The sequence below is a fragment of the Rhinopithecus roxellana genome, chromosome 12 (genome assembly GCF_007565055.1).
Source record: "Rhinopithecus roxellana isolate Shanxi Qingling chromosome 12, ASM756505v1, whole genome shotgun sequence".
NCBI classification, from domain to species: Eukaryota; Metazoa; Chordata; class Mammalia; order Primates; family Cercopithecidae; genus Rhinopithecus; species Rhinopithecus roxellana.
In genome coordinates this window covers 93,751,346-93,763,829 of record NC_044560.1, presented here as the reverse complement: position 1 = coordinate 93,763,829, position 12,484 = coordinate 93,751,346, and the positions used below count along the sequence as shown (strand labels likewise).

Below are 12,484 nucleotides of genomic sequence, written 5' to 3'. Positions count from 1 at the left end.
AGTTTATACTCCCACCAACAATGTAAAAGTGTTCCTATTTCTCCACATCCTCTCCAGCATCTGTTGTTTCCTGACTTTTTAATGATCACCATTCTAACTGGCATGAGATGGTATCTCACTGTGGTTTTAATTTGCATTTCTGTAATGACCAGTGATGATGAACTTTTTTTCATATGTTTGCTGGCTGCATAAATGTCTTATTTTGAGAAGCGTCTGTTCATATCCATCACCCACTTTTTGATGGGGTTGTTTTTTTCTTCTAAATGTGTTTAAGTTCCTTGTAGATTCTGGATATTAGCCCTTTGTCAGATGGATAGATTGCAAAAATTTTCTCCCATTCTGTAGGTTCCCTGTTCACTCTGATGATAGTTTCTTTTGCTGTACAGAAGCTCTTTAGTTTAAAAAATATGGAACGCTTCACAAATTTGCATGTCATCCTTGCGCAGGGGCCATGCTAATCTTCTCTATATCATTCCAGTTTTAGTATGTGTGCTGCTAAAGCGAACACGTATTTTTGTTTCTTAATCAGTCTCATAAGTTGGCCTAACAGTAGCTAGATATTCAAGTTTGATAATTTGAATGGAATTTTTTTTTTTTTTGAGACAGATTCTCGCTCTGTTGCCAAGGATGGACTGCAGTGGCCCAATCATGGCTCACTGCAACCTCTGCCTCCTGGGTTCAAGCAATTCTCATGTCTCAGTCTCCCGAGAAGCTGGGACTACAGGTGTGTGCTACCATACCCGGCTAACTTTTTTTTTTTTTTTTTTTTGTAATTTTTAGTAGAGATGGGGTTTCACCATGTTAGCCAGGCTAGTCTCAAACTCCTGAGCACTTTAAGTGATCTGCTCACCTCAGCCCCACAAAGTGCTAGGATTATAGGTGTCAGCCACTGCACTGGCCTTGAGTGGATTTTTAAAAGTTTGTAAAGCCGAGGTTCCAAAATGACTCAAATTGAGGAGGGGTATAATATGGAAAGATGTCTACACAGGAAAGAGAGGAACAGACTTCAGTTTAAGTTCTGACTACAATTTGTTAGCTTTGCAATCTTGAACAGTTTCCTCATCCATAAAGTGCTCACCCTTTAGGGTTGTGAGGCTGTTCATAAGAGATAAAGTAGACAGGCTGGACCCAGTGGCTCACACCTGTAATCCCAGCACTTTGGGAAGCTAAGCCAGGAGGATCACCTGAGGTCAGGAGTTCAAGACCAGCCTGGCCAATATGGTGAAACCCTGCCTCTACTAAAAATACAAACATTATCTGGGTGTGGTGACGTGCGCCTGTAATCCCAGCAACTCAGGAGGCTGAGGCAGGAGAATATCTTGAACCTGGGAGGTGGAGGTTGCAGTGAGCAGAGATCACGCCACTGCACTTCAGCATGGGCGACAGAGCGAGACTCTGTCTCAGAAACAACCAAACAAAAAGAGATAAAGTGGACAAACTCTCAATAAAGGATACTCATCGTATAAAACTTTCTTAGGTGCCTGGCCTAAGGAGCTAATCAAGAGGCTGATGTCTTATTCCTAAATGGCCAATAATTTGTCTCACCACGGAGATTAAAATAGATAAAAAACTTTTTTTTTTAAATTTACTGCATGCTCTTTACAAACAGTGAAAAATAAAAATCTTCTCTTGTTACCAAGCTATCATTTATCCATCCCTGAAAGACTGTTCATTAATCCAATAAATATTTATAGGGTACCAATCATATGTAAGGCATTATAATCTGTGTAGTTATAGCCATTGTTCCTTAAGAAATATGTAGTATTGTTAGAATATGTTCTGAGTCGGACAGTTAAAATGATCTAAGAAATGCCCTTGAAGGGAAAGTGAAAGACTGTCTTATGAAAACATGTGATAAAGATTTAGAATTTAATTTAAAACTACAAAGGCTTGACGGAATATGAACAGTCTTCAAAAACTCATGAAGGGTGAGGACAGGGAAGAGGTTTATTCAAATAATCCTGGAATACTAGAACTCCCTTAGAAGGCCTTCCTTGAAGTTTGGGATAAACGGATATTTGTTTTCCTCTATATCTCCCCTACTAGACTGTAAGCTCTTGAAAAGTAGGGACCTTTCTTATCCATGTTTATGTCACTTTTCAAATAAGATCATTTTATCCCACTAGACCGGTGTGGGCAAACTTTTCTCATAAAGGGTCAGGTAGTAAATATTTTAGACCGTGTGGGTCACATGGTTTCATCACAACTATCAAATCTGTTACTGTAGCACAAAAGCAGCCATAATATATAAACAGACAGATATGGCTGCCAATAAAACTTTATTTATAAAAACAGAAGGCAGACAGAATTTGACCTACATGCCAAAGTTTGCTGACCCCTGCACCATGGGTATAAGGATTGTGTCTATGGTGCCTACCATTAAACTCTCAGTGTCTATAAGATTACATATGAATATTGAATGTTGAATTTTAGAACCTTCAATAGAGGCTTATAGAAACTAAGTCCTTAATATATATATATTTGCAGAATTGAACCATAATTAAGAGGAAGTACTATTTTACATGGAGGTTAATTTTAAACATTTATGTGGTTCAAAAAATTTAGTTGAATCTGTGTATGGCAGTTCTACATAGATTATTTTTAAACAAGCATTTGGGAGATGTGGCTTTAACTATTTCATGCTGTTGTATTAGGAAGAACAACTTTGCTCTCCTATGAATTGTACCTTGGTGCAGTTGAGATCTGATTGAACCAACAATAATGGATACATCTAATAGGGATAAATAAGGCTAGTGATACACAGGGCAGGACAACTGGGGTTTAGGGTTCAGGTCACTGAAGTTTAGTAAGTACTAAAAATATTAGATAGTGTTTTCAGAAGATTATGTAATTTAATGCCTTTTTCTATTTACAGGTTGATAATATACACATTCTTACTTTGCAGGGAAAAGTTAAAGGAGGAAGTTACCAGATAGCTCACATTGTCCACACATTTGTGGAGCCTATCATGAATTATCAAGTAGAGGAACTTAAATTCGTTTATTCCCAGGGCCAACTGAAACCCTTCCATAAAGCATGTGCCCACAAGAGTTACCTTAATGTTTTCTTCCTGAAGTAAGCTATTATGTTGCTTTAAGTCCAAGTTCTTCCCTCGTTCATATCGAAGCTCATTTTCAGCTGAGTTGCATAGAATCTGGAGCCGGTGCAAATTCTGGTGAAGTTGTACTTCCCCTTGCTGGTTGTATTTTAGTTTAGCTCCAGATGATGGATGCTAAAGCAAACATTTTAAAAGAGAAACACAGACAATTGGAAAGAATATTGGTAAAACATGGGTTCAAGTTGTCAGAACCAGAATCGTCAGAATGTGATTATTCACATGTAAATGTTTTTGGAATTAGCTTATCTACAACAAACTACTCTTTTACATTTATGGATAGTTGATACATATTCATATAATACCTGTTATATTAGAGTGAAAATAACAATAAAATTATGTTAACAAAAGCAGTAGGCACAGACAACTTACCTTATTTTTCATATCAATGATAGAAGCACAGACAATTTTAGAGTAAAACACATTTAAAATGGGAAGTTCAAAGAGTCTATATGTTAAGAAGTAGAGTGTGAATGTGTGTGTGTGTGTCTGTGTGTGTGTGGTGTCCGTTGGCAAAAGGAAAGAGGAAACTTAGTAAGAGACCTTAAGTTTCTAGTCTTCCTCATCACTTTATTTCCCGATGATTCTTCTCCCATAAAACACATTATTTCAAGGCTGAATAATATTGCATCGTGTACACACACACACACCACTTCTGCAGATAGCTCTTTGACACACTGGTTTCAAATCCCTTGGATATATACCTGGAAGTAGAATTGCTGGATCATATGGGTAGCTCTATTTTTAATTTTTTGAGGAACCTCCATACTGCTTTCCATATTGGCTGTACTAATTTACATTCCCACCCACAGTGTCGAAGTGTTCTATTTTCTCCATATCCTTGCCAACACTTACCTTTTGTCTTTTTGATAAAAGCCATTCTAATAGATGTGAGGTGATATTTCATTGTGGTTTTAATTTGCATTTCTCTAATAATTCACGACATTGAACATTTTTTCACATACCTATTGGTCTTTTGTATGTCTTCTTTTGGGAAAAGTCTATTTGCATCTTTTGCCTGTTTTTAAATTGGATTATTTGTTTTCTTGCTATTAAGTTGAGTTCCTTATATATTTTGGATATTAACCCCTTATCAGATGTATGATCTACAAATATTTTTGCCCATTCTGTAGGTTGTCTCTTTACTCTGTTGATTGTTTCCTTTGCTGTGCAGAAGCTTTTTAACTTGACACAACCCTATTTGTCTATTTTTGCTTTTAGAGTCACATCCAAAAAATCTTTGCCAAGAAAAATGCGAAACATTTTCCGTAAGTGTCAATCAATGGATGAATGGAAAAGAAAATATAGTATACACACACACAAAACACACATGTACAATGCAAAACCGTTCAGCCTTTATAAGGACAGAAATCCTGTCATTTGTCATAACATGAATGAACTTGGACAGCATTATGCTAAGTGAAATAAGCCAGGCACAGAAAGACAAATACTGTATGATCTCACATATACGTGGACTCTAAAAAGTTGAACTCATAAAGCTGAACTCACAGAAGCAGCAAGTAGAATGGTGGTTGCGAGGCTGGGGAGGGGAGGCATGGAATGGGAAGGTGCTGGTCAAAGGGTGCAAAGTTTCAGAAAGACAGGATAAATTCTGGATATGTATTATATAGCATAGTGACTATACTTAATAATAATGTGCTGTATACTTGAAAATTGTCAGAAGAGTAGATCTTAAAAGTTCTCACCACAAAAAAGTATGTGAGATGATAGACATGTAACTTAGCTTGATTTAATCATTTCACAATGTATACATAGATCAAAACATCTGGTTGTACACGACAAATACACAACATTTGTCAATAATCCTGAATAGGCTGGGCATGGTGGCTCACGCCTGCAATCCCAGCACTTTGGGAGGCCGAGGTGGGTGGATCACCTGAGGTCAGGAGTTCAAGACCAGCCTGGCCAACATGGTGAAACCCTTAGCTGGGCGTGGTGGTGCACACCAGTAGTCCCAGCTACTTGGGAGGCTGAGGCATGAGAATTGCTTGAACCCAGGAGGTAGAGGTTGCAGTGAGCCAAGATCATGCCATTGCACTTCAGCCTGAGTGACAGAGAGAGACTCTGGCTCAAAAAAAACCAAAAAAAATCCTGAACAAAGCTGTAAAAAAAGCACATGTATCAAACACCAGCAATACACTTTCCTATCAGGCTTCTCCAGTGAAATAAGAGAATAGTCATTTGGGTTTTCTACAAAAGGTAGGCACAAGTAAGTATGCTGAATAGATAAAGAATTCAATCTTATACAATTCAATAGATAAGATATTCTTAGAGTTTCCTTAGTCCTGGTCCAGTATGCTCCTGTCTACAACTTTCTAAAAAGCCCATATCATTATTTTAGTTTTTATCTTGCTTATGTCCCTAAAGTAACACAGAAGCCCTCAAGTCCTGTTAGCTCCTCAATTCCTACTTTGGTTTAGCTAGAAATACAATCTGCTTTTCTTTGAGCTGCAAGACTCTAAGATCCCTAGACAAAAAAATCTTCAATGGGTTATAATGTAATTATGAATTTTTTTTTTTTTTTTTTTGAGATGGAGTCTAGCTTTGTCAGCCCAGGCTGGAGTGCAGTGGCATGATCTCGGCTCACCGCAACCTCTGCCTCCTGGGTTCAAGCAATTCTCCTGCCTCAGCCTCTTGAGTAGCTGGGATTACAGGTGCGTGCTATCACGCCCAGCTAATGTTTGTATTTTCAGTAGAGATAGGGTTTCACCATGTTGGTCAGGCTGGTCTCCAACTTCTGACCTCATGTGATCTACCTGCTTCAGCCTCCCAAAGTGCTGGGATTACAGGCATGAGCCACAGTGCCCAGCCACTTTTTTTTTTAAAACTTCTTCTAAAGAAATCCTCAGGATACATATGCAGAATGTGCAGGTTTGTTACATATGTATACGTGTGCCATGGTGGTTTGCTGCACCTATTGACCCATCCTCTAAGTTCCCTCCCCTCACCCCCTACCCCTAACAGGTCCTGGTGTGTGTTGTTCCCCTCTCTGTGTCGATGTGTTCTCAATGTTCAACTCCCTCTCATGATTGAGAGAACATGTGGTGTTTGGTTTTCTGTTCCTGTGTTAGTTTGCTGAGGATGATGGCTTCCAGCTTCATCCATGTCCCTGCAAAGGACATGATCGCATTCCTTTTTATGGCTGCAAAGTATTCCATGGTGTATACGTACTATATTTCCTTTATCCAGTCTATCATTGATGAGCATTTGAGTTGGTTCCATGTCTTTGCTGTTGTAAACAGTGCTGCAATAAACATACGTGTGCATGTGTCTTTACAGTAGAATGATTTATATTTCTTTGGGTATATACCAGTAATGAGATTGTTGGGTCAAATTGTATTTCTGGTTCTAGATCCTTGAGGAATTGCCATGCTGTCTTCCACAATGGTTGAACTAATTTACATTCCCACCAACAGTGTAAAAGCATTCCTATTTCTCCACAGCCTTACCAGCATCTATTGTTTCCTGACTTTTTTAATAATTGTCACTCTGACTGGTGTGAGATGGTATCTCACTTTGGTTTTGATTTGCATTTCTCTGATGATCAGTGATGTCGAGCTGTTTTTCATATGTTTGCTGGCCACGTAAATGTCTTCTTTTGAGAAGCGTCTGTTCATATCCTTCACCCACTTTTTGATGGGGTTGTTTTTTCTTGTAAATATGTTTAAGTTCCTTGTAAATTCTGGATATTAGACCTTTGTCAGATAGGTAGATTGCAAAATTTTTCTCCCTTTCTGTAGGTTGCCTGTTCACTCTAATGATAGTTTCTTTTGCTGTGCAGAAGCTCTTTAGTTTAATTAGATCTCATTTGTCAATTTTGGCTTTTGTTGCAATTGCTTTTGGCATTTTTGTCATGAAGTCTTTGCCCATGGCTATGTCCTGAATAGTATTGCCTAGGTTTTCTTCTAGAGTTATTGTGGTTTTGAGTTTTACATTTAAGTCTTTAATCCATCTTGAGTTAATTTTTGTTTAAGGTATAGGGAAGGGGTCCAGTTTCATTTTTCTGCATATGGCTAGCCAGTTTTCCCAGCACCATTTACTGAATAGGCGATCCTTTCCCCATTGCTTGTTTTTGTCAGGTTTGTCAAAGATAAGATGGTTGTAGATGTGTGGTGTTATTTCTGAGGTCTCTATTCTGCTCCATTGGTCTATATGTCTGTTTTAGTACCAGTACCATGCTGTTTTGGTTAGTGCAGCCTTGTAGTATAGTTTGAAGTCAGGTGGCGTGATGCCTCCAGTTTTGTTCTTTTTGCTTAGGATTGTCTTGGCTATACAGGGTCTTCTTTGATTCCATATGAAATTTAAAATAGTTTTTTTCCTAAATCTGTGAAGAATATCAATGGTAGTTTGATGGGAATAGCATTGCATCTATAAATTACTTTGGTCAGTATGGGCATTTTCATGATATTGATTCTTGCTATCCATTAGGATGGAAAGTTTTTCCATTTGTTTGTGTCCTCTCTTATTTCCTTGAGTGGTGGTTTGTAGTTCTCCTTGAAGAGGTCCTTCACATCCCTTGTTAGCTGTATTCCTAGGTATTCTCTTTGTAGTGATTGTGAGTGGGAGTTCATTCATGATTTGACTCTCTGCTTGCCTATTGTTGGTATAAAGGAATGCTTGTGATTTTTGCACATTGATTTTGTATCCTGAGACTTTGCTGAAGTTGCTTATCAGTTCAAGAAGTTTTTGGGCTAAGATGATGGGTTTTTCTAAATATAAAATCAGGTCATCTACAGAGATAACTTGACTTCCTCTCTTTCTATCTGAATACCCTTTATTTCTTTCTCTTGCCTGACTGCCCTGGCCAGAACTTCCAATACTATATTGAATAGGTGTGGTGAGAGAGGGCATCCTTGTCTTGTACTGGTTTTCAAAGGGAATGCTTCCAGCTTTTGCCCATTCAATATTATATTGGCTGTGAGTTTGTCATAAATAGCTCTTTATTATTTTGAGATATGTTCCATCAATACCTAGGTTATTGAGAGTTTTTAACACGAAGGGATGTTGAATTTTATCAAAGGCCTTTTCTGCATCTATTGAGATAATCATGTGTTTTTGTCTTTGGTTCTGTTTATGTGATGGATTATGTTTATTCATTTGTGTATGTTGAACCAGCCTTGCATCCCAGAGATGAAGCTGACTTAATTGTGGTAGATAAGTTTTTTGATGTGCTGCTGGATTCGGTTTGCCAGTATTTTATTGAGGATTTTTGCATCGATGTCATCAGGGATATTGGCCTGAAGTTTTCTTTTTTTGTTGTATCTCTTCATGATTTTGGTATCAGAATGATGCTGGCTTCATAAAATGAGTTACAGAGTTCCTCCTTTTCAATTGTTTGGAATCGTTTCAGAAGGAATGGTTTACCAGCTCCTTTTTGTATTTCTGGCAGAATTCAGCTGTGAATCTGTTTGGTCCTGGTGTTTGTTTGTTTGTTTGTTTGTTTGTTTGTTTTTTGGTAGACTATTAATTACTGCCTCAATTTCAGAGCTTGTTATTGGTCTATTCAGGGATTCAACTTCTTCCTGGTTTAATCTTGGTAGGGTGTATGCGACCAGGAATTTATCCATTTCTTCTAGATTTTCTAGTTTATTTGCATAGAGGTGTTTATAGTATTCTCTAATGGTAGTTTGTATTTCTGTGGGGTCAATGGTGATTTGATGCTTATCTCCCTTCTTCTTTATTAGTCTAGCTAGTTGTCTATCTATTTTGTTAATTTTTTCAAAAAACCAGCTCCTGGATCGGGTACAGTGGCTCACGCCTGTAATAATAGCACTTGGGAGGCCAAGGTAGGCAGATCACGAGGTCAGGAGTTTGAGACCAGCCTGACCAGCATGATGAAACTCTCTCTACTAAAAATACAAAAAATTAGCCAGGCATGGTGGTGCGTGCCTGTAATCCCAGCTACTTGGGAGACTGAGGCAGGAGAATCACTTGAACCCAGAAGGCAGAGGTTGCAGTGAGCTGAGATCATGCCACTGCACTCCAGCCTGGGCGATATAGCAAGACTCTGACTCAAAAACAACAACAACAACAGCTCCGGGATTCACTGATTTTTTGGAGAGTTTTTCATGTTTCTATCTCCTTCAACTCTTCTTTGATCTTAGTTATTTCCTGTCTTCTGCTAGCTTTTGGATTAGTTTGCTCTTGCCTCTCTAGCTCTTTTAATTGTGATGTTAGGGTGTCGATTTGAGATCTTTCTAGCCTTCTTATGTTGGCATTTAGTGGCATAAATTTCTCTCTTACCACTGCTTTAGCTGTGTGCCAGAGATTCTGGTACATTGTCTCTTTGTTCTCATTGGTTTCAAACAACTTCTTGATTTCTGCTTTAATTTCATTATTTACCAAGGGGTCATTCAGGAGCAGGTTGTTCAATTTCCATGAAATTGCGTGGTTTTGAGTGAGTTTCTTAATTCTGAGTTCTAATTTGATTGCACTGTGGTCTCAGAGACCATTTGTTATGATTTCAGTTCTTCTGCATTTGCTGAGGAGTGTTTTACTTCCAATTATGTGGTCAATTTTAGAATAAGTGCTATGTGGCACTGAAAAGAATGTATATTTTGTTGATTTGGGGTAGAAAGTTCTGTAGACTGTCTACTAGGTCCATTAGATCCAGAGCGGAGTTCAAGTTCTGAATATCCTTGTTAATTTTCTGTATCATGGATCTGTCTAATACTGATAGTGGGGTGTTAAAGTCTCCCACTATTATTGTGTGGGAGTCTAAGTCTCTTTGTAGGTCTCTAAGAACTTGTCTTATGATTCTGAGTGCTCCTGTATTGGTTGCATGTATATTTAGAATAGTTAGCTCTTCTTATTGAATTGTTCCCTTTACCGTTATGTAATGCCTTCCTTTGTCTTTTTTTGATCTTTGTTGGTTTAAAGTCTGTTTTGTCAGAGACCAGGATTACAATCCCTGCTTTTTTTTTGGCTTTCCATTTGCTTTGTATATTTTCCTTCCTCCCTTTATTTTGAGCCTGTGTACGTCTTTGCATGTAAGATGGGTCTCCTGAACATAGCACACCAATGGGTCTTGACTCCTTATCCAATTTGCCAGTCTATGTCTTTCAACTGGGGCATTTAGCCCATTTACATTTAAGGTTAGTATTGTTATATGTGAATCTCATCCTGTTATCATGATGCTATTTGATTATTTTGCACACTAGTTGATACAGTTTCTTTGTAGTGTCATTGGTCTTTATATTTTGGTGTGTTTTTGCAGTGGCTGGTACCGGTTTTTCCTTTCCATATTTAGTGCTTCTTTCAGGAGCTCTTGTAGAGCAGGCCTGGTGGTAATGAAATCCCTCAGCATTTGCTTGTCTGGAAAGGATTTTATTTCTCCTTTGCTTATGAAGCTTAGTTTTGCTGGATATGAAATTCTGGGTTGAAAATTCTTTTCTTAAAGAATGTTGAATATTGGCCCCTAATCTCTTCTGGCTTGTAGAGTTTCTGCTGAGAGGTCCACTCTTAAACAGATAGGCTTCCCTTTGTAGGTGACCTGGCTTTTCTCTCTGGCTTTGCTTTTTTCCTTCATTTTTTCCAGTTTTTTCCAGTTTTTCCTTCATTTCAACCTTGGAGAATCTGATGATTATGTGTCTTGGAGTTGATCTTCTCAGTGGAGTATCTTAATGGTGTTCTCTGTATTTCCTGAATTTGCATGTTGGCCTTTCTTGCTAGGTTGAGGAAGTTCTCCTGAATAATATCCTGAAGTGTGTTTTCCAGCTTATTTCCGGTCTCCCTGTCTCCTTCTTGTACTCCAATCAATCATAGCAGAACCCTCACTTTGGAATTAGATAAGTGTGTGTTTCAATCCTGAATCTACTACTTATCAGTGGGTGATCCTGGAAAGATTACTTCATCTTCTGTACTTCAATTCTCTCATCTTAAGATATGGATAATAAGGATTACTGCTGGATGGGGTGATGAGTTAGTAAGATAACACATGCAAGCACTTAGCACAATGCTGGGCACTTAATAAGCACCCAGTAATGTTACCCATTACTGTTGATGCTTCCTAACTTTCCCTTAACTATCTTCATTTCCCATCTGCAAACAACCTGGAATGCCTTGATCACCATTCTACCTTCTTGTTTAACCATTATATAACAGCTTTTAACAATTAATCCATAATCAACAGTCTATAGGTTAACATACCAAAACAGATATACTGTATACAAGAGATGCACCCCAGTTTTACCAAGGGGACAAAGGCCCAAAAGTTTTAGCTTCTTTTGAAGGATGGAAAAACCAGAACAGTAGTTCTTCTCGTCTACATTTTCCAGTTTAGTCACTCTGCCAGAGTAGAAATGCAAATTCTTTTTCAAGAAAGTCAACTGTTGAAGCAGCTAGCTGCTAGACAAGCAGCCAACAAGAGTCTCTATTTTTTTTCCCACCATATGATCCTGGTAGAAAGTTACTGCAGAGCATATACACTCAATCAGGTTACTAGGAACCACCTAAAAGAGCAAGGTAAGTACACAGGGGTCTTTTGTTTTTTTTCTCAATCAACAGATCTATTAAGCCAATTACCCTTTCTTAGTCTTCATTTGTTTGTCTGTAAATTAAAGACATAAGACCAGATGATGCCTAACAAAGTGCTGTTAAAATAAAACAAATTGGAACTAGCCTTAACTATCCTAATTTTATCAGTTTTTAATATTTTAGAAATTTAAATATTTTATTATTTATATATTTTATTTAATATATTTAATATAAATAAAACATTTTATTTAATATACTTAATATAAATAAAATATTTTATTTAATTATTTAAATATTTTATTGTTTACAATTTTTAACAATTTATTTTAATAAAATAAACATTAAGTACAAATGAACTTCATAAAATACTGGTCCCAATGACAAATTCGTTCCTACTGTGGCAATAGAGTGAAGACTACTGGCTAAGAAAATATTTGATAATCTTTGTGATCACAGTGTTCAGCTTCTGCTCAAGCCTCCCACACTGGCCAGTGTCCACTGACCAATGTCTATCTGGAGCTGTAAAAGTAATCTCCTCTTAAATATTTGATGTCGTGTTCCCCTTTGGTCTTCTGAACAAACTCAGTGACTCCTTTTCCTTTTACAGGTGTATCTAAATCTCCTTATAGGTATATATTTTCCCTGTTTACTGTGACTTGTCTAGTTTTCAAACTCTGTATCTGAATCCTTTCAAATATATTTTTAACTTCCTTTATTGCTCCTCTTTCTTTTTCTAAATGTATACTTGAATCACTTTTCAAATGTATATTATCAGCCTTCTGCAGTAGGTTTACTTATGAGTACAAAGGCCTCCCTTCTGTGGATCTCAAAATAATTTCTGGAAAGGTGTATGTAGGGAAATCTTAATTTGTA

At 37.5% G+C, this 12,484-nt stretch overlaps 1 protein-coding gene and 1 non-coding gene across 2 annotated transcripts in view; both read right to left on the bottom strand.

The window, feature by feature from the left end:
* CCDC30 (coiled-coil domain containing 30) overlaps positions 1 to 12,484 on the bottom strand; it is a 196,812-nt gene that overhangs the window by 85,487 nt on the left and 98,841 nt on the right. Inside the window, exon 7 of the mRNA XM_030942844.1 lies at positions 3,056 to 3,232. Within this exon, the coding sequence (XP_030798704.1) occupies positions 3,056 to 3,232 (177 nt within the window). The remainder of the gene's footprint in view (positions 1 to 3,055; positions 3,233 to 12,484) is intronic.
* LOC115892459 lies at positions 402 to 508 on the bottom strand. Its single transcript, XR_004052341.1, has one exon. It is a non-coding gene; the product is annotated as a U6 spliceosomal RNA (small nuclear RNA).